The sequence below is a fragment of the Thamnophis sirtalis genome, unplaced genomic scaffold (assembly GCF_051295495.1).
Source record: "Thamnophis sirtalis isolate CommonGarterSnake01/CBP01778 unplaced genomic scaffold, rThaSir2_p1.2 scaffold_2, whole genome shotgun sequence".
Classification (NCBI taxonomy): Eukaryota; Metazoa; Chordata; class Lepidosauria; order Squamata; family Natricidae; genus Thamnophis; species Thamnophis sirtalis.
The window spans coordinates 54,873,121-54,901,078 of record NW_028261382.1 but is presented as its reverse complement, the minus strand read 5'-3'; the positions used below and the strand labels follow the sequence as shown (position 1 = coordinate 54,901,078).

Below are 27,958 nucleotides of genomic sequence, written 5' to 3'. Positions count from 1 at the left end.
GGAAGACTGCTATCATGTCTCCCCTAGTCCTTCTTTTCATTAAACTAGACATCCCCAGTTCCTGCAACCGTTCTTCATATGTTTTACTCCACTCCTAATCATCTTTGCTGCTCTTCTCTGCAGTCTCTCCAGAGTCTCCACATCTTATAATACGATGACCAAAACTGGATCCAGTATTCCAAGTGTGGCCTTACTAAGGCTTTATAAAGTGGTATTAATACTTCACGTGATCTGGATTTTATACCTCTTCTGATCAGTGCTGAAATTCAATTTTTTTTGCTACCTGTGTGTTGTAAAATCCCCATTCCCTTCCCATTTATAGGAAGGATACTGCAAAATCCCCATTCTCTCCCCACTTATAGGAAGGATACTGCAAAATCCCCATTCCCTTCCCACTCCAGGGGAAGGATACTGCAAAATCCCCATTCCCTTCCCACTTCAGGGGAAGGATACTGCAAAATCCCCATTCCCTTCCCACTCCAGGGGAAGGATACTGCAAAATCCCCATTCCCTCTCCACTCCAGGGGAAGGATACTGCAAAATCCCCATTCCCTTCCCACTTCAGGGGAAGGATACTGCAAAATCCCCATTCCCTTCCCACTCCAGGGGAAGGATACTGCAAAATCCCCATTCCCTTCCCACTCCGGGGGAAGGATACTGCAAAATCCCCATTCCCTCCCCACTCCAGGGGAAGGATACTGCAAAATCCCCATTCCCTTCCCACTCTAGGGGAAGGACACTGCAAAATCCCCATTCCCTTCCCACTCCAGGGGAAGGATACTGCAAAATCCCCATTCCCTCCCCACTCCAGGGGAAGGATACTGCAAAATCCCCATTCCCTTCCCACTCTAGGGGAAGGACACTGCAAAATCCCCATTCCCTTCCCACTCCAGGGGAAGGATACTGCAAAATCCACATTCCCTCCCCACTGCAGGGGAAGGATACTGCAAAATCCCCATTCCCTCCCCACTCCAGGGAAGGATACTGCAAAATCCCCATTCCCTTCCCACTCCAGAGGAAGGATACTGCAAAATCCCCATTCCCTTCCCACTTCAGGGGAAGGATACTGCAAAATCCCCATTCCCTTCCCACTCCAGGGGAAGGATACTGCAAAATCTCCATTCCCTCTCCACTCCAGGGGAAGGATACTGCAAAATCCCCATTCCCTTCCCACTCCAGGGGAAGGATACTGCAAAATCCCCATTCCCTCCCCACTCCAGGGGAAGGATACTGCAAAATCCCCATTCCCTCTCCACTCCAGGGGAAGGATACTGCAAAATCCCCATTCCCTCTCCACTCCAGGGGAAGGATACTGCAAAATCCCCATTCCCTCCCCACTCCAGGGAAAGGATACTGCAAAATCCCCATTCCTTCCACACTCCAGGGGAAGGATACTGCAAAATCCCCATTCCCTCCCCACTTATAGGAAGGATACTGCAAAATCCCCATTCCCTCCCCACTCCAGGGAAAGGATACTGCAAAATCCCCATTCCCTCCCCACTCCAGGGGAAGGATACTGCAAAATCCCCATTCCTTCCCACTCCAGGGGAAGGATACTGCAAAATCCCCATTCCCTCCCCACTCCAGGGGAAGGATACTGCAAAATCCCCATTCCCTCCCCACTCGGGGGCCAGCCGGATTTGGTATTTGTCGGTTCTCCAAACTACTCAAAATTTCCCCTACCAGTTTTCCAGAACTTGTCAGAACTGGCTGAATTTCACCCTTCTTGCTGATGCAACAGAAGGAAAGAATCAAGATCAGGTGAAACATTGTGGGCGGATATAGCCAAGGAATTTTCCGTTTTTTTGTTGTTGTTGTTTTTAAAAATCCCCTTACAGCCTTGTTTCTTTTACTTCCTAAAAGATTGCATTCCTCTTCAATTCTTTTTGTTACGATGCTGTAGGTGGACGAAGGCTTTCTGCTTTAAAACGGCGATAATTTGATCGAAGTGCACTCAAAAAACTCTTCAACTTGTTTTGCTGATCTTTCAATTCCCTCGGCTGCTGAAATTTTGCATTAATGGTCGGTGGGGCCGTCCAGCTTAATGGAAAACTAATGTTAATTTCATTTCTCTCCTGATCCTAACCGTGCCCTCTTTGCCAGAGATGTTAGCAGACAATAATGGCATCCGATCCTCTTTTGACAGAAGAGATAAATGGAAAGGAAGAAGAGCCAAAGGAGAAATCTTGAAAGCTGCTCCTTGTTGTTAAATTACAACTTCCATCGTGCCCGATCTCCTAACTATAGGAGAGGCACTTTGGTCTAGGGGTTAGGGGGCTGGCTTAGAAACCAGGAGACAGTGAGTTCTAGTCCTGCATTAGCCATTTGTCCGGATTGGTAACAAGGTTGGCTGGCTGAGTGAGGGGTTGGAATAGAAGACCTCTATGGTCTTCTGAGCGAAGCTTCCCGAGAGCATGAAGCAAACTCTTTGCCCTGAGAAAAAAACCTTTTTATTAATTTGCTGTGAATTCTGCTCATTCACCTCCAGCAAAGTCTTTCCAGGGAGGATTTACAGTCACAGACCTTATCTGGCTTGGAGAGCTGCCAGGCCGATCTCTGCAGAACTTGGCAAGGTGTCTCGGAGAGTCACGAACCAATGAAGCGAACTAATGGTCTCCTGCAAACTCCACTCCCCTTTCTCCCCTCTTTTATTCCCTCTGGGAGAGGCCAGAGGAGAAAACCCCCTTTTATTAATTGACTGTGAATTCTGCTCATTCACCTCCAGCAAAGTCTTTCCAGGGAGGATTTACAGTCACAGACCTTATCTGGCTTGGAGAGGTGCCAGGCCGATATCTGCAGAACTTGGCAAGGAGTCTCGGAGAGTCACGAACCAATGAAGCGAATTAATTGTCTCCTGCAAACTCCACTCCCCTGTTGCTCCTCTTTTATTTCCTCTGGGAGTGGCCATTCATCGTCCGCCTCTGGCCTTAGTCCCAAGTTAACCCCTGTTCTTTAGCTGTTCCCTTCGTCTGGCTGCTCTGTACACACTCGGAACAGGCTCCAGCTGTTCTTCTGCCTCACTGATGTCTGAAGGCAGCTGATAACTGGCATACGGCCCTGGTGCCTTCTCTGCCTCCGACACAGAGCCCTCGTCCGAGCCTTCCCCAGACTCCAGGACTGGCCCAGGTTCCTCCCCAACTTCCTCCCTGTCCAAATCTGCTGCCAACTCTGCCAACATGGGCATTGTAGTCCTACTCCCTTGGAAGGACCCCAGGCTGAGGGCAATTAAATACAAGCTACATGCCACCAAGGTAGGCTTACCGTAGTATAATGGACAATACAAAGGATTGCAATCATCAGGGCCCCGATGAGAATGGATGCGATGGCGACCAGCAAGGCCGTGTGGCCCAGCCTTCTCGACCCTTCGATGTCTCCTTGGGTGTAGCTGTTTAGCGCCTGCGGGAAGAAAGAGACAAGAAGAAGGTAGCCACACCAAGGGTTAAAAATTCCAACATGAACTCTGCACCTGTTTCGTTCCCTAGGACGTCAAGACCCATAAGGCACATCTGTACGGGAGAGCTGTTTCGTGAACGGCTTGGCTGGGGTTCCTTGGAACTGGCCCCCTTCAGCGTCCGAAAGTTAGCTGTTTAACAACTGCAGTTACTCACTTAACAACCGTGGCAAGGAAGGGCATAAAATGAGCCGCGGTGGCGCAGTGGTCAGAGTGCAGTACTGCAGGCTGTTTCTGCTGACTCCCGGCTGCTCGCAATTCGGCAGTTCGAATCTCACCAGGCTCCAGGTTGACTCAGTCCTTCCGAGGTGGGTCAAATGAGGACCCAGATTGTTGGGGGCAAAAGGCTGACTCTGTAAACTGCTTAGAGAGGGCTGTAAAAGCACTATGAAGTGGTATATAAATCTAAGGACTATTGCTATTGGCCTTCCTGCCTGCCTGCCTTCCTTCCTCTTTCTCTCTCTCTCTCTTTCTTTCTTTCTCCTGACTCAGCCTTCCATTCTTCCAAGGTGGGTCAAATGAGGACCCAGATTGTTGGGGGCAAAAGGCTGACTCTGTAAACTGCTTAGAGAGGGCTGTAAAAGCACTATGAAGTGGTATATAAGTCTAAGGGCTTGGGAAGTTATATAAGTCTATTGCTTGGGAAGGAAGGAAGGAAGGAAGGAAGGAAGGAAGGAAGGAAGGAAGGAGGAAGGAAGGAAAGGAAGGAAAGAAGGAAGGGGAAGGAAGGAAAGGAAGGAAGGGAGGAAGGAAGGAAGGAAGGAAGGAAGGGGAAGGAAGGGGAAGGAAGGAAAGAAGGAAAGGAAGAAGGAAGGGAAGGAAGGAAGGAAAGAAGGAAAGGAAGGAAGGGAAGGAAGGAAGGGGAAGGAAGGAAAGAAGGAAAGGAAGGAAGGAAGGAAAGGAAGGAAGGAAAGAAGGAAAGGAAGGAAGGAAGGAAGGAAGGAAGGAAGGAAGGAAGGAAGGAAGGAAGGGAAGTGCACTGATAATATTATCTAGCTGGGTAATGAAATGTCTGCAAGAAAACAGCCAAGCTCAGAGAGCACCAAATACTCCATAGTCCTCCTCCTCCCCATATTTCGCCATTGTCTCGCTTAGCAACAGAACTTTTGGGGTCGGTTTTGGTCATAGACTGAGTCTGCCTGCACTTGCCTCCATTCGTGGGGGAGGGGGAATAAAATTGCATGAAATCAGCTGTCTATGAGACAATTAAGTTAAAGGGTTCCCCTCGCACATATGTGCTAGTCGTTCTCGACTCTAGGGGGCGGTGCTCCTCTCCGTTCCAAAGCCGAAGAGCCAGCGCTGTCCGAAGACATCTCCGTGGTCATGTGGCCGGCATGACTCAACACCGAAGGCGCACGGAACGCTGTTCCCTTCCCACCAAAGGTGGTCCCTATTTTTCTACTTGCATTTTTTAACGTGCTTTCGAACTGCTAGGTTGGCAGAAGCTGGGACGAGTCGCGGGAGCTCCCTCCGTTGGGGATTCGAATCGCCGAACTGCCGGCCACCTTTCGGATCGACAAGCTCGGCGCCTTAGCCGCTGAGCCACCCGAAAGCACAAAGGCAGCTAGTTACACCCAGGCCTTTGAGGACAAGCCTTCCTCGCTGCTCTCGCTCTCTCAAACGTGAAGCTGTGGCTCAACACAAACAGATCACATTACGGGAAGGGGACACCGGAGTGTACGCAGGCAACAACTTGAGTCCCAAGGGCCGGGCCTTGAAATCTTGGATCTCTCTGATGTCACGAGTAAGATGAGCCTGAGGAGAAATCACAGCGAGGGAGCGAAAAGTCTGTAGGCCTTCTCAGTCATCCAGGCCAAAGTTCTCCCAAGCGTCCACTGCGATTTTCTTGTTTTTCCTTTTGAAGACATTTCTCTTCTCGTCCAAGAAGATTCTTCAGCTCTGAGTGAACGGTGGGGAAATGGAAGGATTGATACACCTGGCAAAACCGCTGGTCGTTTTGCCTCCTTTTACGGGGTCGTTGAGGCCACTTGGAGAAGTTTGCCTGTGTCTTACAGGAGCCACTGAGGGTTATGGAGGGATGTGGTGGCTCGGTGGCTAAGACGCCGAGCTTGTCGATCAGAAAGGGGATCGGTAGTTCGGCGGCTCGAATCCCGAGCGCCGTGTAACGGAGTGAGCTCCCGCGACTTGTCCCAGCTTCTGCCAACCTAGCAGTTCGAAAGCAGGTTAAAAATGCAAGTAGAAAAATAGGGGCCACCTTTGGTGGGAAGGGAACAGCGTTCCGTGCGCCTTCGGTGTTGAGTCATGCCGGCCACATGACCACGGAGACATCTTCGGACAGCGCTGGCTCTTTGGCTTTGAAACGGAGATGAGCAGCGCCCCCTAGAGTCAGGAACGACCAGCATAGATGTGCGAGGGGAACCTTTACCTGTCAACATCGAATGAATGTTTAAAGAAATATATAGCTTTCTGGTCCCTCCCTGCTTCCCTGCCTCTCTCCTTCCTTCCTTCCTTCCTTCCTTCCTTCCTTCCTTCCTTCCTTCTTTCTTTTTTTCTTTATTTCCTTTCCTCCCGCCCTTCTTTCCTTCCTTCTTTCTTTTCGAAAGCCCGTAAAAAATGACAGGAGAAAAAATAGGGACCACCAACAGCGTTCCGTGCACCTTCGGCGTTCAGTCATGCCGGCCACATGACCATGGAGATGTCTTTGGACAGCGCCGGCTTTGAAACGGAGATGAGCACCGCCCCCTAGAGTCGGGAACGACTAGCACAGTGTGAGGGGAAGCTTTATCTTTACCTTTAGAGGGTCGTTGAGGCCACTTGAAGGTTTTATCTGTATCCTCAGGGTAATCTAAGTGGTGCTAATGGTTCCTGTAGGTAAACCTCTCCAAGTGACCTCAATGACCCTCTAAAAGGATGCAAATGACCAGCGGTCTGCAAGGGTTCCACCACAAAACTGCGAAGGCCTTATCTGCGCCGACATAAGTGCGGAGGCAAATCCGCGTCGTGCGAAGCACTAAGAAAAATACGACCCTACCGCCATGACATAACCGCGGAGGGCAAATACGCGCCTACCCTAAACCTAACCCTAAACCTAGGGGCTCGCAAGCGGGCGGCGACGCGGGCGGAGGCAGGCCGCCCTCTTCCACTAGTAACACTTAGGAAACTACACCACAAATGTTGGATAGACTGCTGGGCGTAGAGAGGCAAAGAACGGCGCTTTAAATCGGCTTTAAAGCGCCCTTCTGTCGCCGCGCTGTTGTCGCGGCGGTGATGACGCACGGTGATGACGTTGCGGCTTTAGCGACGCGGTTTAATCACCGCTATTTTGACCACCGCGGTTTCGACGTGCCACGGTCTGCAAGGAGTATAAAACCTCCAAGTGACCTCAATGACCCTCTAAAAGGACGCAAATGACCAGTGCCTGCAAGGAGTATAAAAACTCCAAGTGGCCTCAATGACCCTCTAAAAGGACGCAAATGACCAGCTGCCTGCAAGGAATATAAATCCTCCAAGTGGCCTCAATGACCCTCTAAAAGGATGCAAATGACCAGCTGCCTGCAAGGAATATAAATCCTCCAAGTGGCCTCGATGATCCTCTAAAAGGATGCAAATGACCAGCTGTCTGCAAGGAATATAAATCCTCCAAGAGGCCTCAATGACCCTCTCAAAGGATGCAAATGACCAGCTGCCTGCAAGGAATATAAATCCTCCAAGTGGCCTCAATGACTCTCTAAAAGGATGCAAATGACCAGCTGTCTGCAAGGAGTATAAAACCTCCAAGTGGCCTCAATGACCCTCTAAAAGGATGCAAATGACCAGCTGCCTGCAAGGAATATAAATCCTCCAAGTGGCCTCAATGACCCTCTCAAAAGGATGCAAATGACCAGCTGCCTGCAAGGAATATAAATTTTCCAAGTGGCCTCGATGATCCTCTAAAAGGATGCAAATGACCAGCTGTCTGCAAGGAATATAAATCCTCCAAGAGGCCTCAATGACCCTCTCAAAGGATGCAAATGACCAGCTGCCTGCAAGGAATATAAATCCTCCAAGTGGCCTCAATGACTCTCTAAAAGGATGCAAATGACCAGCTGTCTGCAAGGAATATAAATCCTCCAAGTGGCCTCAATGACCCCCTAAAAGGAGGCAAATGACCAGCTGCCTGCAAGGAATATAAAACCTCCAAGTGGCCTCAATGATCCTCTAAAAGGATGCAAATGACCAGCTGCCTGCAAGGAATATAAATCCTCCAAGTGGCCTCAATGACCCTCTAAAAAGGACGCAAATGACCAGCTGCCTGCAAGGAATATAAAACCTCCAAGTGGCCTCAATGACCCTCTAAAAGGATGCAAATGACCAGCTGCCTGCAAGGAATATAAAACCTCCAAGTGGCCTCAATGACCCTCTAAAAGGATGCAAATGACCAGCTGTCTGCAAGGAATATAAATCCTCCAAGTGGCCTCAATGACTCTCTCAAAGGATGCAAATGACCAGCTCCCTGCAAGGAGTATCAATCCTTCCATTTCCCCACCATCCTGTCCAGAGCTGAAGAAGCTTCTTGGATGGGAAGCAAAACGTCTTCAAAAAGAAAAAAAAATACAAGAAAGTCCAGTTGCCCCCCTGAAAAAAATGCACCTTCGGGGCAGGGAGGGATCCGTTTGGTTTTGACCTGGGAAAAGACTTCTGAAACCCTTTGAAAAACACCCCGCTGCCATTATAACAGGCAATCCTCCACTTAACGGCCGCAACTGAGCCCAGAACGACTATTGCAAAGCGAGATATTTCTTCAGGGAGCTGTGCCCGGTTTTAACCCCTTTCTTGCCACCGCCGGTAAGCGAATCGCCGCCGGGTTCAGTTCCCCACGCCGTTGTTAAGCAAACCTGGCTCTCCCTGTTGGCTTGTCTTGTCTGAAGGTCGCAAAAAGAGGATCACGTCACAAATACGCGCACACACGCACACATGGAGCACTGCAACCGTCATAAATGCAAACCAGTGGCCAAGCATCCGAATATTGATCCCGTGACTACTGCGGATGCTGCGACCGTCACAAGGGTGAAACCTGGTTGTAAGTTTCTTTTTTCCCTCAGTGCCGTTGCGGCTTCGAGCGGTCACTAAACCAACTGGGGCAAAGCCGAGATCTCCTTGTGCAGATCATTTCCGAGAAGAGGCTGGACCACCATGAGCAAGGGGTCAGACTAGAAGACCTCCTGAGGCCCCTTCCGGTTCTCTGCTTCTATTCGGTCACAAAGATAAACGCTAAATGGGGGGGGGAGCTGACCCTTTCCCATCCGTTCCTCCCAGCAGATCCATTTTAGCAATAGCAGTTAGACTTATATACCGCTTCATAGGGCTTTCAGCCCTCTCTAAGCGGTTTTACAGAGTCAGCATATTGCCCCCAACAACAATCCGGGTCCTCATTTCACCCACCTCGGAAGGATGGAAGGCTGAGTCAACCCTGAGCCGGTGAGATTTGAACCGCCGAACTGCAGATAACAGTCAGCTGAAGTAGCCTGCAGTGCTGCGCTCTACCCACTGTGCCACCTCGGCTCTTATTTTCCAGTTTTAAAATCCCATCCTGGACAAGCACGATGGGAATCAGTCTACCCTGCCCAAATCTTCGGAGCTCCCAGCCCCCCTCTCTCCAACCTCGCCTCCCATCTTCCACATCCTGTTGGCTTGAAGGAGCCTTCCTCCTATCTCGGCGGCTTTGGCTCGGCTCCCAGCATCTCCTGGAGCTTCCAAAAGAGTCCGTCGTCTTTTCTTCTTCTTCTAAGTAATGCACCGCAGTCCATTAAGGCTGCTAAAGTTTTGGCCCAGGTTCACTTCTCCCTGCCTGGAATCAATAGACAAAGGGTGTGACTTCTGCTGCGAAGGGCAGGAGACCACAGCTTGAACTTCTGCTGGTCGCCCCCAAGCAGCTTCCGCCTCTGGAGAAAAGACGGGGCCAACCTCTTCTCCAAAACACCAGAAAGGCAGGAGAAGAAGAAACGGCGGGGAGGAAACTGACCAAGAAGAGACGCAACATACGAAGAATGCTTTCAAGATTTGGGTTTGGCTAGTCCAGAGGGGTGGAAAGGACTAGAGTGCAGAGAAGAGCAAGAAAGAGGATTAGGGGACTGGAGGCTAAAACATACGAAGGACGGTTGCAGGAATTGGGGATGTCTAGTTTAATGAAAAGAAGGACTAGGGGAGACATGATAGCAGTCTTCCAATATCTCAGGGGCTGCCCCAAAGAAGAGGGAGCCAAGCTATTCTCCAAGGCACCTGAGGGTAGAACAAGAAGCAATGGGTGGAAACTAATCAAGGAGAGAAGCAACTTAGAATCGAGGAGAAATTTCCTGACAGTGAGAACAATTAATCAGTGGAACAGAAGTTGCCTCCAGAAGTTGTGAATGCTCCAACACTGGAAGTCTTTAAGAAGATGTTGGACAGCCATTTGTCTGAAACGGTATAGGGTTTCCTGCCTAGGCAGGGGGTTGGACTAGAAGACCTCCAAGGTCCCTTCCAACTCTGCTATTGTATTGTATTGTATTGTATTGTATTGTATTGTATTGTATTGTATTGTATTGTATTGTATTGTATTGTATTGTAAGGACTAGGGGAGACATGATAGCAGTCTTCCGATATCTCAGGGGTTGCCCCAAAGAAGAGGGAGTCGAACTATTTTCCAAGGCACCTGAGGGTAGAACAAGAAGCAATGGGTGGAAACTAATCAAGGAGAGAAGCAACTTAGAACAGAGGAGAAATTTCCTGACAGTGAGAACGATGAATCAGTGGAACGACTTGCCTCCAGAAGTTGTGAATGCTCCAACACTGGAAGTCTTTAAGAAGATGTTGGATAACCATTTATGTGGGATGGTTTATAGGGTCTCCTGTTCGTGCAGGGGGTTGGGCTAGAAGACCTCCAGGGTCCCTTGCCACTCTTGTTATTCTCCAAAGCGCCTGAAGGCAGGACAAGAAGGCCCGGATGGAAACTAATCAAAGAGGGAATAGCAATAGCAATAGCGATAGTAGTTAGACTTATATACCGCTTCATAGGGCTTTCAGCCCTCTCTAAGCGGTTTACAGAGTCAGCATATTGCCCCCAACAACAATCCGGGTCCTCATTTTACCCACCTCGGAAGGATGGAAGGCTGAGTCAACCTTGAGCCGGTGAGATTTGAACAGCCGAACTGCAGATAACAGTCTGCTGAAGTAGCCTGCAGTGCTGCATTTAACCACTGCGCCACCTCGGAAGCAACCTTTAACAGAGGAACAGAGTCGGAAGGGACCTTGCAGGTCATCTAGCCCAGCCCCCTGCCCAAGCAGGAGACCCTACATCTGCCTCGACCTAGGATGGAACTCACAACCTCCTGATTGTGAGGTGAGAACAGAGCCTTTAGGCCACCTAGAATTAAGGCGACATTTCCTAACAGTCAGAACGATTAACCGGTGGAACCGCTTGCCTCTAGAAGCTGTGGATGCTCCATCATTGAAGGTTTTAAGAAGAGGCTGGACAGTCATTTGTCTGAAATATAAGTATAGGATTTCCACCGGAGGTTCGTGAGAAAATTTAGGTGGCCTGCAGAAAAATTATTTGTGTTTTTTATATTGCACTAAATCAGGGGTCCTCAAACTACGGCCCCTGGGATGGATACGTGCAATGAACGCTTGTGTTGCTGCAGAGCCTCCCCCTTCGGGGTCTTTTTGTGGGGGTCGGAGGGGGGCAGAAATTCCGACTTGGGGTCTGCTTCGGCCTCCTGGTGGGGGGCTTTGGGCGAAGGCTGGAGGGAAGCACCACTGGTGGGGAAGAGCCGGAGGGCCTCGTTCCAGTGGGACTGCATCATGGCCTGGAACTGGCTGACCATCTCAGCCCGCTGAGCCTCCAGGTGCCGGCACCTGGCCTTGCACTCCTACAGGTCTTCCCTTTGCTTCAAAAGCCTATGCTCCTAGTCCTCAGTGAGGTGCTTCTGCTGAGCCTCCTTCTCAGCCAGATCCAATTTGAACTGAGCTGTTTTGCCAACTCTTCCTCCTGGGGGCTGCTTAGCTCCAGCAACTGCTTCCTGTTGGGGCCCTAAGGAGCCCGGGCAGGCAGGCGAGGAATAAGGGGCCAGTAGAAACCAGTGAGTTGCCCCTCGACGTGAGTGACATCAAGTTGGCCACGCCCTCCCAGTCACATGACCACCTAGCCACACCCACCCAGCAGGTCATTAAGCAGATCATATTAGTGGTCCGCGGGATTTAAAATTATGAATTTAGCGGTCCCTGAGGTCCGAAAGATTGGTGACCCCTGCTTTAGCTGTGTTGGCCTTCATGCATATCACGTTTCCCCCCAAAATTTATTTATTTATTTATTTATTAGACTTATATACTGCTTCATAGGCTTTCATAGGGAGCCGAGGTGGCGCAGTGGTTAAATGCAGCACTGCAGGCTACTTCAGCTGACTGCAGTTCTGCAGTTCGGCTGTTCAAATCTCACCGGCTCAGGGTTGACTCAGCCTTCCATCCTTCCGAGGTGGATAAAATGAGGACCCGGATTGTTGTTGGGGGCAATATGCTGACTCTGTAAACCGCTTAGAGAGGGCTGAAAGCCCTATGAAGCGGTATATAAGTCTAACTGCTATTGCTATTGCTATTTCAGCCCTCTCTAAGCGGTTTACAGATTTTTTAGCAAATTGAGTCAGCATATTGCCCCCAACAATCCGGGTCCTCATTTCACCCACCTCGGAAGGATGGAAGGCTGAGTCGACCTTGAGACGGTGAGATTTGAACCGCTGAACTGCAGATCACAGTCAGCTAAAGTGGCCTGCAGTACTGCACCCTAACTACTGCGCCAAAAATAATCTAGGATTATTTTTGTAGGAGTGGGGAAACTCCAGCCGGATTCAGAGTCCGAGAGCGGTGGAAACTTACGAATTCAAGAATAGTGGAATAACAGAGTTGGAAGGGACTTTGGAGGTCTTCTAGTCCAACCCCCTCATCAAGCGAAACGAAAAACCTGAAGATTGATTAAGGTGGCATCTAAGAATCTAGGCAGCTCGAAAAGGGATTTTTCTCTGTGTGTAAAATTAGGGGGCGCAGGTATGATCAATTCAATGCTTCCTAAATTCAATATTTCTAGATATGGAGGAAATCCTTTGAAGTTCACTCTGCTCCAGTCATTGGTATAACAAATGTTGCTTTTTCCTTAAGTACAACTTTGATCTGCAAATCCTGGAGCTTTGTCATTGCCCCCATCCCAATTTGTTTCTCTTTAATCTTAACATCTCCCAAAATAGTATGTCAATGAACTGTCTGTCTTCCTTTCAACTCAACTGCGCCAACAACAAAAATATACCTTCAAAAGGAGATCCACCATCCGTCTTTAGAACTGGAATATACTAGCTTGGCCTGGTGATAGAAGACCGTGAGGTCAGCCCACTAATAGGTGAAGGTTCCCCTCACACATAGGTGCTAGCCGTTCCTGACTCTAGGGGGCAGTGCTCATCTCCGTTTCAAAGCTGAAAAGCCAGCACTTGTCCGGAGACTTCTCTGTGGTCACGTGGCCGGCATGACTCAACACCGAAGGCGCACGGAACGCTGTTCCCTTCCACCAAAGGTGGTCCCTATTTTTCTACTTGCATTTTTTACCTGCTTTCGAACTGCTCGGTTGGCAGAAACTGGGACAAGTCACGGGAGCTCCCTCCGGTTACGCGGCGCTGGGGATTCGAACCGCCGAACTGCCGATCTTTCTAATCGACAAGCTCAGAAAGCATCCAAAATCGGGGGTCCATCACCCCACCCCACCCCCCGGCTGTTGAAATTTGCCAAAATTTGTTAAAACATTTTATGACACTTCCTGGCTGATGTTGGACTGAGGTATACAGCTTCCAGATGGGCCATTTTCAAAGCAGGTCCATCCATGGGTGTATTGATTTATTTATCGAATGGAGAAACCGCCAATCCCCATCGATAGAGGATCCGCGGATTTTAATTGAAGAATTGTTCCGGTATGTTAGAAGCTTTGCCGCCGTTGTTGAAGGCGGCTGAGGAATCTGATGAGGGAATATTTCTGAAAGAGTGACTGAACAGGCCGCGGGGCTGTCTAATAAATAATAAACGGGATAATTGCATAACAAGATATCCGTGTTGGCCAGGATTTGTGCACATTTAAGAACATCCATTAGCAAGTGGAAATTGGAGGTCAAGATTTCTCTGCTGCTGGGATACCAGCGATGGGATTTTTCATCCTCTGCCCTGCCCTGCCCTGCCTCACTACTGTTGGCCATGATGGCTGGGATGAGGGGAGTTAAAGGTGCTTTGTGCTATGTTTCATCAGCCAAACTAGGTAACATTACCAGGGTTAACATCGATAAACGTTTGCAAGAAAACAAGCAAGCTCAGAGAACAGCAAGGATCCTTTTCCCCCTCCTCCTTTCTGCAAACCCCACACCTTTCTAGCACTGATGATGTTACCTAGTTGGGTAATGAGATGTCTGCAAGAAAACCACCAAGCTCAGAGAGCACCAAGGACCCCACAGTCCTCCTCCTCTCCACAAACCCCATTCCCTTCCAGCACTGATGATGTTACCTAGTTGGGTAATGAGATGTCTGCAAGAAAACCAGCAAACTCAGAGAGCACCAAGGACCCCACAGTCCTCCTCCTCCTTCTCTCAACAAACCCCACACTTTTCTAGCACTGATGATGTTACCTAGTTGGGTAATGAGATGTCTGCAAGAAAACCACCAAGCTCAGAAAGCACCAAGGAACCCACAGTCCTCCTCCTCTCCACAAACCCCACTCCCTTCTAGCACTGATGGTGTTACCTAGTTGGGTACTGAAACATCTGCAGGAAAACCAACCAGCTCAGAGAGCACCAAGAACCTTGCATTTCAACCCTGAGCCACACTTAAGTGGAAAATCACCCCCACCCCACACACGCGGTTAAAGCGTAATGGAAAGCAAACCAACCAGGCATATTTTGGAGGGGGGAGTGGAAGCAAGCTTTGGAGACCCAAACCGGGTTAGCCGTTGCACATTTGCGAAAACTAGAACTCGCGCCCAGCTGCAATTCGCGGGATCCGCACCTCAACCCATTCCTCAAGCAATGGCCGGCAGGATCCGCGCAGCGGCTGCCGGCGTTTGTCTCCTCCAAAAAAAGAAGGCAGCGCCTGAAGGATGAAACGGTCCCCGCCGCCGCGGCTTTGGGTTTCCCCCTTACTATCAACCGATGCCAGACCACCTGGAGAGCCCGCCTCCTGGCTCCCCGAGAGGCCGACCCCTCCTAGCCTCCACCCCCGCGCCCCCAAACCTCCTTTCCCTGCAGTGCCCTCGCTTAGACCCCCCCAAGACCCAAATGGAGCGATTGAGCGATTCGTGCGTAAAAGCGCACAAGGGCCTTTGCGCAAAAGGGAAGGAGAAAGGGTGACTGGGACCACGGAGGCGGCTGGGGGGTGGTAGTTTGGGAAGGGGGGACAAGGGAACACGGATGGGGAATCCGGGTGGGGTCTCCTCCTCCCTCCCCGGCCTCCGTTTGCACTCCGGCCCAGGCGCATGGGATGTCTCCCCGACGGCCAGGAGACGTCAACATCGGGCAGGGGGCCCTGGCAGCATGGGGCAGGGGTCCTGGCAACGTCGGGCAGGCGCGGAGCGTCAGTGGGTCCCGCCCGGTCCCCGTGCCCCCCCCCCCGGCTCACCATGACCGAAAAAACGAAGGCGGCGATGTTGACGGGGTACGCGGGGCAGAAGCAGGACAGAATGCTTAGCCACAAGTAGTTCTTGGGCGGGGGGCGCTGCTCCTCTTCCTCCTCGGGGCCAGGGATCTCCTCGGCGCCGTTCAGCTGGAGCTGGGCGCCGCTGCCGCTCTTCTCCAAGCCCCTCTTGAGGTCGGAGTAAGCCGGGGGAGGCGACGAGCCCGCCATGGGAGGGAATTCGCCGGAGAAGGCGCGAGGAGGCGAAGTTGGAACGGGGCGCGAAAGTGGCGGAGAGCGCCAGGCGGGTGGGAGAAGAAGAAGGAAGGAGGAGGGAGGGAGGGAGGAAGAGACAGTAAGAAAGAGGATAGGAGAAAGGAAGAGAGGAAGAAAGGGAAAGAAAGGAGGAGGAAAAGAAGAAGGAGAAAGAAAAAGGAAGGAAGAGAAAGAAAGGATAGAGGAGGAGGAGAAGAAAGAAAGAGAGGAAGGAAGGAAGAGGAGAAAGAGAGGAAGGAGGGAAGGAAGAGAAAGAAAGAAAGGATAGAGGAGGAGGAGAAAAGAAAGAAAGAAAGAAAGAAAGAAAGAAAGAAAGAAAGAAAGAAAGAAAGAAAGAAGAACGAACTGGCTCAGCCCGGCCTTATCCCTCTGCCTTCGCCTCTCCTCGCTCGGGAACGACGGCTGCTGGCCAAAAAAGAACCCTGCCGACCCCAGCTGGCTCCGTACAACCGCTCAGGTTTCTCTCCCGGAGCGAAGGGAGGAAGGCGCACGCCGGACTCTGCCAAGAAGCGCCTGGAGCGCCGCGCCGCCTGGAGCGCCCCCGCACCAGCAGAGGCGCGGTGGGGGGGGGGGAGGTAGAGAGATAGAGACCCAATCAGCGTTGTGCAAAAGGGGTGGGGGGGAGACGGGCAGAAGGACCATCCGGGGAAGGCTGGGAGGGCGGGGGCGGGAACACCCCGAATGAGAAACTTGAACTTGGAGGAGGGGGACCTCAGAGGTCTTCTAGCCCACCCTCCAGATGACGATTTTTTTTTTTTAGGCGAGCCTCTTTTCTTCTTCTTTTGGTTCGTTTTTGGCTTGGGGAGGCTGAAAAGGACCAGAACAAAATGTGGAGACTCCGACAAGACTGGCAAAAATTTCCACAAAATCATAGGCCAAATGCTGGAAATGCAAAATAATACTGGGCACATACTACCACATGTGGTGGACGTGTCCGGTGGCTAAGACATATTGGAAGCGAATACTAAGGTGGCTAAATGAAATTATGTCAACTAAATTAAACCTCAATCCGGACATGTTTCTATTTAGGGATAATAGATCCAAAAATAATTAAAACTAATCAATATCTACTCGTCCATATCTTGACGGCGGCAAGAATCGCATATGCGCAGTGCTGGAAGAAAGAAAATGCCCCCACTAGTACAATGGTTATGAATAAAATTTTAGAAATAGCGGAAATGAATAGATTGACAATGCTGATTAATGAAAAAGAAGACACAGACTTCTACAAAGTCTGGGAGAAATTATACAAATGGTTTGATAAGAAAGACAATGAGAATTAAGATATATAAATGAGATATTTTATTAACTCAAAATAACTTAAGTAACAATTTAAATATACAATATACAAAGACTAAGTAGCAAATGAGATAAGAAATGTATTAGAGGTGAGAACTCACCTACAATTAATATCAATAGACTATAGTGTTGAAAAATCTTTGATGATCTGATAGGAAAAATCCGTTATGAATACCTGCATAGAATTAGTAACCTAGTTTTATACTAGGAAAGGTGAGATGAATTATGTATACATATGTATGAATTTTTGCCATTTGCGCTGTAAATATGTAATGAGTTCTTTTTTTTTTTTTGTATTTTGTAAATCTTGCCTTTTTTTATAACCTTCAATAAAAAAATTTTTAAAAAAATGTGGAGACTCTGGAAAGAGTGCAGAGAAGAGCAACAAAGATGATTAGGGGACTGGAGGCTGAAACATAGGAAGAACTTTTGCAAGATATTTTCCCAAACGCTGTACGGTGCAAGGAAAGACTTGGCACAGAGTCTCTGAGATTCACGGACAGATCTTCACACTCCTGAAACCAGCTGAAGGAACGAACAAATTGTTTCCTGCAAAAGCCCCTCCCCTTTTGCTCCTCTTTTATTTCCTATGGGAGGGGCCGTCCACCGTCCACCTGTGGCCTTCCTCCCAAGTCAACCCTGATTTCTCAGCTGTTCTTTCTATCTGGCAGCTCTGCGCAGGCTCACACTGGGAACAGGCTCCTGCTGTTCTTCTGCCTCACTGCTCTCTAGCTCCAAAGGCAGCTGAGAACTGTCAGACGGCCCTGCCCCCGACACAGAGCCCTCACCCGAGCCTTCCCCAGTCTCCAGGTTCCTCCCCGACCTCCTCACTGTCCGACTCTGCTGCCAGCTCCACTGCAGAGTTCATTTAGTGACCACAATTGTGCAAAGAGGGACTTATGACCATTTCCCCTGATTATGAGGTTGCAGCATCCCTATGGCCCTTTTGATCGAAATTCAAAGGCCTGGCAACTGGCGCATATGAATGATGGTTGCAATCCTTTATTCTTTCGAAGGGCTTTTTTTTTGCATGAACAGGAGATTAGACTTTTAACTCAACCATAAAGGAAGAGGAAGGAGGAAGAGGAGAAGGAGAAATACCCCAGGGTGAGCTCCCAACTCCTGATCAGCGGTACGTGTGAATTATACCTTTCATTATTCCTTGGATGCATCCGTTATGCCTACGGATTGGCAAGGCAGTTCGATTAAAGAAATGCCAGAGAAACACCAGGTCCGAAAGTTGCCCTGGTGGCGTATAAATTTCATAATCAGGTCATCCCCTGAAGAGGAGAATATGTAAACACAACAACGGATAGAGTGGATGGAGGGAGGAGTAGAAGGAAAGATAGGAAGGAGAGGAGAAAGGAGAGGAATAGGAGAAAGGGAAAGGCAGAGGAAGAATGGGAGGGAATGTAAGAGTAGGAAAGAGGGGAGGAATGGGAAGAAGAGGGGAAGGGTAAAGGGGAGGAAGGGGAAGGAGAGAAGGGAAAGGAGAGGAGGAAGGAAGGAAGGAGAGAAGAAAGAGAAGAAAGGGGGGTAGGAAGGAGGGAGGGAAGGAAGGAGGGAAGGAAGGAGAGAAGAAAGGAGGGAAGGAAGGAGGGAAGGAAGGAGAGAAGAAAGGAGGGAAGGAAGGAGGGAATGTAGGAGAGAAAGAAGGGGGGAAGGAAGGAGGAAAGGAAGGGGGAAAGGAAGGAGAGAAGGAGAAAAGAAAGGAGGGAAGGAAGGAGGGAAGGAAGGAGAGAAGGAGAGAAGAAAGGAGGGAAGGAAGAAGGGAATGTAGGAGAGAAAGAAGGGGGGAAGGAAGGAGGAAAGGAAGGGAAAGGAAGGAGAGAAGGAGAAAAGAAAGGAGGGAAGGAAGGAAGGAGGGAAGGAAGGAGGGGGGGGAAAGTAGGAGAAAAAATCCTGGCCTTTTCTTGAGACATCTCCTTGCGGAATAACAGGGTTGGAAGGGACCTTGGAGGTCTTCTAATCCAGCCCCTTGTTCCTAAGCCACATCAGATAAATGGCTGTCCACGGGAAGGAAGGAGGGAAGGAAGGAAGGAGAGAAGGAGAGAAGAAAGGAGGGAAGGAAGGAGGGAATGTAGGAGAGAAGGAAGGGGGAAAGGAAGGAAGAAAGGAAGGGGGAAAGGAAGGAGAGAAGGAGAAAAGAAAGGAGGGAAGGAAGGAAGGAGGGAAGGCAGGAGGGAAGGAGAGAAGGAGGGTAGGGGAAGGAGGGAGGGAAGGAAGGGGAGTAGGAGAGAAGAAACGAGGGAAGGAAAGAGGGAGGGAGGGAAGAAGAAGTAGGACCGTTGTAAGATAAGATGGATCTATGGGATGTTAAAAAAGCAATCTTCAAGTATATTGTCAACAGTAGGGAAACATTGTTATAAATGCATATTATTAATAACAGTTATGAGATCATATAATTGTGAATGTATATATGAAATTGATAAAATTAAAATAATTAATTAAAAAAAATTCATAATCAAATAAAAATAAAGAAAAAAAAGTTTCGGCTGAGTTGGATGGAGCCTTTCCCTTGTGATGAACCTCGGGCTGCAAATATTCCGATTCAGCAGCGAAGGCTTTTTAGAATTCCCCCAAAGACAACAGCCTCATGAATCAATCTGCAGATAAAACCCCATTAACCTGCTTTCTCCCAGGGTAGAAAAACCCTTGGCTGGATTCTCACTTGGGTCCCGCTGCGCTGAATCATCTCCAATTTGCTGTTAAGACACTCGCCTTTCCAAAAGATTTATAGAAGCCTCCATGGCGAAGAAGCAGCAACGAAGGGAGTAATCGGAAACGGCCTTCGGGATCTCTAAATGCCTCTTCGAGCACTTATTAACGCTGGAGGAGGAGATCGGTCGCTCATGGTCAAAAGGAGGGTGGGGGGGGGTCTTGGTGCTCTCTGAACCTGGGGGTTTTCTTGCAGATGTTTCCTGACCCAACTAGGTAACCTAATCAGTGCTGGAAGGGAGTGGGGTTTGTGGAGTGGAGGAGGAGAAGGGAAGAAGGAAAAGGGAAGGAGGAGGAGGAGGAGGAGGACTGTGGGGTCCTTGATGCTCTCTGAGCTTGGTGGTTTTCTTGCAGACGTTTCATTACCAAACTAGGTAACCTAATCAGTGCTGGAAGGGAGTGGGGTTTGTGGAGTGGAGGAGGAGAAGGGAAAAAGGAAAAGAGGAGGAGGAGGAGGAGGAGGAGGAGGAGGAGGAGGAGGAGGAGGACCACCACTGTGGTCTCCTTGATGCTCTCTAACGCTGCTTGTTTTCTTGCAGACGTTTCATTACCAAACTAGGTAACCTAATCAGTGCTGGAAGGGAGTGGGGTTTGTGGAGTGGAGGAGGAGAAGGGAAGAAGGAAAAGAGGAGGAGAAGGAGGAGGACTGTGGGGTCCTTGATGCTTTCTGAGTTTGGTGGTTTTCTTGCAGACATTTCATTACCAAACTAGGTAACCTAATCAGTGCTAGAAGAGAATGCGGTTTGTGGAGAGGAGGAGGAGGAGGAGGAGAAGGAGGGCGACGACTCTGGGCTTACTGATGCTCTTAAATCTGGTTGTTTTCCTGCAGACATTTCATTACCAAACTAGGTAACCTAATCAGTGCTAGAAGAGAGTGGGGAGGAGGAGGAGAAGGAGGTGGAGGAGGAGGAGGAGGAGGAGGAGGAGGAGGAGGAGGAGGAGGAGGAGGAGGAGGAGGAGGAGGAGGAGGAGGAGGAGGAGGAGGGCGGCAACAACTCTGGGCTTACTGATGCTCTTAAATCTGGTTGTTTTCTTGCAGACATTTCATTACCAAATTAGCTAACAACATCGGTGCTAGAAGAGAGCGTGGCTTGTGGAGAGGAGGAGGGGGGAGGAGGAGGAGGAGGATACACTAAATAAACAACAGTTTAGGGAAATGACCCCCAACCTTTTGGGTACCAGCGACCGGTTCCATGGACATAAGGTTTTGCCGCTGACCAGAGAGGGGCGCTTTGTGTTCTGTCTACCTCCAGCTGATGGGGCTTTGCTTGTTTGGGCCAACCGGTTTCTGGAATGCCGCAGCCCCATGCCAGTTGACAGACTGAGGGTTGGGGGCCCCCTGGTTTAGGGTCTCTGAGCTGGTACTTTAGCCATATTGTACCAACCCCGAACATTTTCAGTGGTGCTGAGGAGGGGAGTTTGCAATTCAGGGCTTTAAGTTAGATGTGGGGGATCTATCCTGGAAGATGCCAACAGGACCCACTGCCAAGCGAGACTGGTCACGGATCGCATCCGAACTCATCGAGGGAATAACAGAGGGGGGGGGCATGGGTTTCGTGCCGGCTCTGGAAACAGCACTTTGGAAAAGCTGGCATTGCCAGCTAGAGAGCTAGAAATCGATCGGCTATTAAACAGGGTCCGTTTGCTTTCGCCTACTGGTGGGAGTTGGGGTACTTCGTTGCCATTGGAGGAGTCACCGGGTGGGGGGTGGGGGTGGGGAGAGAGAAAGGGAAGGGAGCCATCTGGGGCAAGGGGTGAATTCTCCCTTTGGAGGTAGGGAAACCTGGAGAGGCCTTGAAGAAGGAATTCAACCACCATCTGGTAAACACGGGGCGGGGCAGGTGAGAAAAACACTCAAGACTGCCTCACTTTGATCTTCTTCAGTATATAAAGGGAATGCTTTCAAGATGCTGTTATTCTACCCTCTAGCTCCCTCTCTCTCTCTTTCTCTCTCTCTCTCTCTGTCTGTCTCGTCTCTCTGTCTCTCTCTGTCTCTGTTTCTCTCTGTGTGTGTCTTTATCTGTGTCTGTCTGTCTCTCTGTCTTTCTCGTCTCTCTGTCTGTCTCTCTCATCTCTCTTTCTTTCTTTCTTTCTTTCTTTCTGTCTGTCTGTCTGTCTCTTGTCTCTCTTTCTCTCTCTGTCTCTCTCTGTCTCTGTTTCTCTGTGTGTGTCTTTGTCTGTGTCTGTCTGTCTCTCTTGTCTCTCTTTCTCTCTGTCTGTGTCTCTCTCATCTCTCTTTCTCTCTCTCTCTGTTTCTCTGTGTGTGTGTCTTTGTCTGTGTCTCTTGTCTGTCTCATCTCTTTCTCTCTGTCTGTCTGTCTTCTCTGTGTCTCTCTCTGTCTCTCTCTCTGTGTCTGTGTCTCTCTCTCTCTGTCTCTCTGTCTCTCTCTCTCTGACTTTCTCTCTGTGTGTCTCTCTCTCTGTGTCTGTGTGTCTCTCTCTCTGTCTCTCTCTCTGTGACTCTGTCTGTCTCTTTCTCTCTCTCCTCTCTCTCTCTCTCTGTCTCTCTGTGTCTGTCTGTCTGTCTCTGTCTCTCTCTGTCTCTCTGTCTCTCTCTCTCTTTCTCTCTCTATCTCTTTTCTCTCTCTATCTCTTCTCTCTCTCTCTGTGTGTCTCTCTCTCTGTGTCTGTGTCTCTCTCTCTCTGACTTTCTCTCTGTGTCTCTCTCTCTGTGTGTGTCTGTGTCTCTCTCTCTCGGTCTCTCTCTCTGTGACTCTGTCTGTCTCTTTCTCTCTCTCCTCTCTCTCTCTCTCTGTCTCTCTGTGTCTGTCTGTCTGTCTCTCTCTCTGTCTCTCTGTCTCTCTTCTCTCTCTCTCTGTCTCTCTCTCTCTCTGTGTATGTGTGTGTGCGTGTGACTCCGTCTGTCTCTCTCATCTCTCTTTCTTTCTCTGTCTGTCTCTTCTCTGTCTCTGTGTGTGTGTGTCTGTCTGTCTGTCTGTCTGTCTGTCTCTCTCTCTCTCTCTCTCTCTCTCTCTCTGACTTTCTCTCTGTGTCTCTCTCTCTGTCTCTCTCTCTCTCTGTAAACTTGTCAACTTTAAGACTTGTGGATTTCAACTCCCAGAATTCCTCAGCCAAAATTACTTTTTCATCAACATCAGTAGATTTCCATGCATGCGCACCTTTGCCCATTTCTCCCGTGGTCTGGTTTTGAACGGCCGCAGCCCAGGGGGCTTGTGGAACCCTTGGCATAGCCTGTAGCTGCATTGGCGGGGGGGGGAGGGCAAGAGAAGGGACCTTCCCAAGTTTTTCAGGTTGTCATTAGGGAGTTCTGGGTGCGGGGAGCTAGAATAATACTTCTGAGACTCCCAAGAGTTGTACTTTGAGGTTTGCAAGTGTTGTAAAAGGCTGAAAAATGCAGCCTTTGCAACAAATCGTTTTTATCTGGTCGTGTTTCCTATCTGGTTTATCCCATATTTTGTGCATATTTTGTGATTCAGTAAGTGATGATTAAGTTCGCCCACCTCTTTATTATTAACTTCTGCCAATTTGAAGGGCTAAGTTGGCCAGCAGGTGGCAGCATCTGCGAGCTTTTCTTTCAAAACAAGAATATTACAAAGCAAAAATCGCATTTAAAAGGATAGAGCTTAGCTTGAAAGGAAAATCACCCCCAAATTTTCCCGTCTGCCCCATAAAAAGGATTCCCCAAAAGCAGCTAAATGCAATGAATCACTTTTGCACGTGGTTCCTATTCGGAGTTTATTTAGAGCTAAGCCTTTTCTCTTGAGTTAAGGAGTGCAATTGTTAATGTTTTTCACATGTTTTTTAATTGCATTTTAACCGATTTCTGCATTTCTCTGTATCCCATGATCTGCTTTGGGTGGGGCTGCATCAGAGCAGAGTGTAAATTATAAATTTATGTTATAAATTCAATCCAACCCCTCCGGATGTCTCCAGTCATCCACAGCCAGCATTCAGTATTTTTTTTAAACTTGCCAACTTTAAAATGTGTGGATTTCAATTTCCCAGAATTTCCCCAGCCGGCATGAATTCTGGGAGTTAACATCCACACATCTTAAAAACTGTCAGGTTTCAAAAATACGGATTTATGTCGTCAATCTTAAACAAAACAAGATACACTTTTGGAGTCCAGATAAACTAGAAGCTATTTGTGATAGAAGGGATGTTATTATTAAACCTAGTCTTGCTTAATCTATGATTTATAGAAATACACTTTGCAGATTTGCCATAATCTGGCCATAATCTGAAAGATAGTGAGGTCATCATGATTAGTTTCTTGTTTTAATGATTGAAGTTGGGTTTGGTTTTAGCCATCATTACTTTTCCTTCTTTTTATTGTGTATATTGGTTTGGCTTTAAGCGATATTCACTGCCCAGAGTCTCATTTGGGAGATAGATTAATATTAACACAACTAATAATTAGTTTTAGTTAGAATTAACTTCAATTGATATTGTAAAATAAATTGTAGGTAATAAGAGCTTTCAATCCTGGCTTGTTTGTGGTTTAATGTGTTGTGTAAACAAGTGATCTATTTTTATGCCTCATTAGATAAAGTAATTAAATGAAAAAGGAACTCAGATATTGGAGTATCCCTGCACTTTTTTTCAGACATGTGTGCGGTCATATCGGAGTACACAAGGCAAGATTAATTATGAAAACCCGCTTTAATCTTGGTTTGTCAGGACACGGCTAATGAAATCCGCAGTCCAGTGACGTGGCTGCTGGATTCAGATGACATCAGGGCTTGGAAGCTCACCAACCACCATGTAGCCTAGTTCAGACTCTGCCGCTAGAGCCTTTTTTTCTGATAAATCATGATTAAGTCAACAAGTTGCATCGTGGTTTGCATGAAACAAGCATCTCATTAAAACCTGCAATTGGGCTGGCTGGCTTTGGCTCAGCCTGTTGGGTGAACGGGGACAAGGCGGCTTGCTAACTGCGATTTGTGGCTTGTTCGTGGTTTATTCAACAAGCCACGGTTAAGGCGAGGCTAGTTTGGCGCCCCCTGGAGGTCGAGGAGACTTTCTGGCAACTTTTGCGCAGTCCAGAATTTCCAGAGAGGGAGGGGCGGAGGAGAGAAGGCGTCATTGGCCAGCGGCCCCCGCCATTCAGCCAGGGGGGCGGGCGCGAAGAGGCGGATTGGCAGCGCGGGCGACCTACGGCGCGGCGGCGTCCGAGGCGCTGGGGCCAATGTCGGCGGCGGAGGGCGGGCGCGGCGGCGGCTCGTCCAATGGGCGCGCGAGGGCCCGCGGCCGCTGGGGCTGAGGGGGCGGCGAGGGCTCAGAGCCGTGGCGGCGGCGGCGGGGCTGGCGGGGGAAGGCTGCGCGGCGACGGGATGGGCTCGCCGGAGCCCCGCGCCCCTCTGGCCGCCCAGGACGACGACGAGGCGGCCGAGGCGGAGCAGGAGGGAGGCGGCGAGCTGGACTCGCGGAGCTCGGCGGGCGACGCAGGCGGCGAGCGGCGCGTCGACAAGTTCGGCTTCCTGGTGGCCGACGGGCAGGACGCCGGGGACCCTCCGGAGGCGCCGTGAGTGGACGGGCGATGGGCAGGGGCACTCCGGCCGTCAACAGCAGGGCTGCTGTCTGGGGAGAGGAGGGTGGCACTCTTGACATGGGCAGGAGTCCTCGGAGGATGAATGGGAACTCTTGACATGGACAGGAGTCCCCAGGGGTTGAATGGGCACTCTGGACATGGACAGGAGTCCCCAGGGGTTGAATAGGAACTCTTGACATGGACACGAGTCCCCAGGGGCTGAATGGGCACTCTGGACATGGACAGGAGTCCCCAGGGGTTGAATAGGAACTCTTGACATGGACAGGAGTCCCCAGGGGTTGAATGGGCACTCTGGACATGGACAGGAGTCCCCAGGGGTTGAATAGGAACTCTTGACATGGACAGAAGTCCCCAGGGGCTGAATGGGCACTCTGGACATGGACAGGAGTCCCCAGGGGTTGAATAGGAACTCTTGACATGGACAGAAGTCCCCAGGGGCTGAATGGGCACTCTGGACATGGACAGGAGTCCCCAGGGGTTGAATAGGAACTCTTGACATGGACAGAAGTCCCCAGGGGCTGAATGGGCACTCTGGACATGGACAGGAGTCCCCAGGGGTTGAATAGGAACTCTTGACATGGACAGAAGTCCCCAGGGGCTGAATGGGCACTCTGGACATGGACAGGAGTCCCCAGGGGTTGAATAGGAACTCTTGACATGGACAGGAGTCCCCAGGGGCTGAATGGGCACTCTGGACATGGACAGGAGTCCCCAGGGGTTGAATAGGAACTCTTGACATGGACAGAAGTCCCCAGGGGTTGAATGGGCACTCTGGACATGGACAGGAGTCCCCAGGGGTTGAATAGGAACTCTTGACATGGACAGGAGTCCCCAGGGGCTGAATGGGAACTCTTGACATGGGCAGAAGTCCCCAGGGGCTGAATAGGGACTCTTGACATGGACAGAAGTCCTTAGGGGTTGAATAGGGACTCTTGACATGGGCAGAAGTCCCCAGGGGCTGAATAGGGACTCTTGACATGGGCAGAAGTCCCCATGGGCGGAATAGGAACTCTTGACATGGACAGAAGTCCCCAGGGGCTGAATAGGAACTCTTGACATGGGCAGAAGTCCTCACCGGATGAATGGGAACTCTTGACATGGGCAGGAGTCCTCAGGGGCGGAATAGGAACTCTTGACATGGGCAGAAGTCCTCGGGGGTTGAATAGGAACTCTTGACATGGGCAGAAGTCCCCAGGGGCTGAATAGGAACTCTTGACATGGGCAGGAGTCCTCTGGGGTTGAATAGGAACTCTTGACATGGGCAGAAGTCCCCAGGGGCTGAATAGGAACTCTTGACATGGGCAGAAGTCCCCAGGGGCTGAATAGGAACTCTTGACATGGGCAGGAGTCCTCAGAGGCTGAATGGGAACTCTTGACATGGACAGGAGTCCCCAGGGGTTGAATAGGGACTGTTGACATGGACAGAAGTCTTCAGGGGCTGAATAGGAACTCTTGACATGGGCAGAAGTCCCCAGGGGTTGAATGGGCACTCTGGACATGGACAGGAGTCCCCAGGGGTTGAATAGGAACTCTTGACATGGACAGGAGTCCCCAGGGGCTGAATGGGCACTCTGGACATGGACAGGAGTCCCCAGGGGTTGAATAGGAACTCTTGACATGGACAGAAGTCCCCAGGGGTTGAATGGGCACTCTGGACATGGACAGGAGTCCCCAGGGGTTGAATAGGAACTCTTGACATGGACAGGAGTCCCCAGGGGCTGAATGGGAACTCTTGACATGGGCAGAAGTCCCCAGGGGCTGAATAGGGACTCTTGACATGGACAGAAGTCCTTAGGGGTTGAATAGGGACTCTTGACATGGGCAGAAGTCCCCAGGGGCTGAATAGGGACTCTTGACATGGGCAGAAGTACCCATGGGCGGAATAGGAACTCCTGACATGGACAGAAGTCCCCAGGGGCTGAATAGGAACTCTTGACATGGGCAGAAGTCCTCACCGGATGAATGGGAACTCTTGACATGGGCAGGAGTCCTCAGGGGCGGAATAGGAACTCTTGACATGGGCAGAAGTCCCCAGGGGCTGAATGGGAACTCTTGACATGGGCAGAAGTCCTCACCGGATGAATGGGAACTCTTGACATGGGCAGGAGTCCTCAGGGGCGGAATAGGAACTCTTGACATGGGCAGAAGTCCTCGGGGGTTGAATAGGAACTCTTGACATGGGCAGAAGTCCCCAGGGGCTGAATAGGAACTCTTGACATGGGCAGAAGTCCCCAGGGGCTGAATGGGAACTCTTGACATGGGCAGGAGTCCTCAGGGGCGGAATAGGAACTCTTGACATGGGCAGGAGTCCTCTGGGGTTGAATAGGAACTCTTGACATGGGCAGAAGTCCCCAGGGGCTGAATAGGAACTCTTGACATGGGCAGAAGTCCCCAGGGGCTGAATAGGAACTCTTGACATGGGCAGGAGTCCTCAGGGGCTGAATAGGAACTCTTGACATAGACAGAAGTCCCCAGGGGCTGAATAGGAACTCTTGACATGGGCAGGAGTCCTCAGGGGCTGAATAGGAACTCTTGACATGGGCAGAAGTCCCCAGGGGCTGAATAGGAACTCTTGACATGGGCAGGAGTCCCCAGGGGCTGAATAGGAACTCTTGACATGGGCAGGAGTCCCCAGGGGCTGAATAGGAACTCTTGACATGGGCAGGAGTCCTCAGGGGCTGAATAGGAACTCTTGACATGGACAGAAGTCCCCAGGGGCTGAATAGGAACTCTTGACATGGGCAGGAGTCCCCAGGGGCTGAATAGGAACTCTTGACATGGGCAGAAGTCCCCAGGGGTTGAATAGGGACTGTTGACATGGACAGAAGTCTTCAGGGGCTGAATAGGAACTCTTGACATGGGCAGGAGTCCCCAGGGGCTGAATAGGAACTCTTGACATGGGCAGAAGTCCCCAGGGGCTGAATAGGAACTCTTGACATGGACAGAAGTCCCCAGGGGTTGAATAGGAACTCTTGACATGGACAGAAGTCCCCAGGGGTTGAATAGGAACTCTTGACATGGACAGAAGTCCCCAGGGGTTGAATAGGAACTCTTGACATGGACAGAAGTCCCCGGGGGATGAATGGGAACTCTTGACA

At 50.1% G+C, this 27,958-nt stretch overlaps 2 protein-coding genes across 2 annotated transcripts in view; one reads left to right on the top strand and one right to left on the bottom strand.

Annotated features, from left to right (window-relative positions):
* The window catches only part of TMEM233 (transmembrane protein 233), a 28,626-nt gene extending 13,202 nt beyond the window's left edge, over positions 1–15,424 (bottom strand). The window contains exons 1-2 of the mRNA XM_087703747.1: positions 15,062–15,424; positions 3,262–3,396 (exon numbers count right to left, since the gene is read on the bottom strand). Coding sequence (XP_087559873.1) covers positions 3,262–3,396; positions 15,062–15,286 — 360 coding nt within the window. The 5' untranslated portion in view covers positions 15,287–15,424. The remainder of the gene's footprint in view (positions 1–3,261; positions 3,397–15,061) is intronic.
* A 9,156-nt stretch (positions 15,425–24,580) lies between these two features.
* Positions 24,581–27,958, top strand: part of TBC1D10A (TBC1 domain family member 10A) — a 40,053-nt gene continuing 36,675 nt past the window's right edge. Inside the window, exon 1 of the mRNA XM_087705635.1 lies at positions 24,581–24,833. Coding sequence (XP_087561761.1) covers positions 24,643–24,833 — 191 coding nt within the window. The 5' untranslated portion in view covers positions 24,581–24,642. The remainder of the gene's footprint in view (positions 24,834–27,958) is intronic.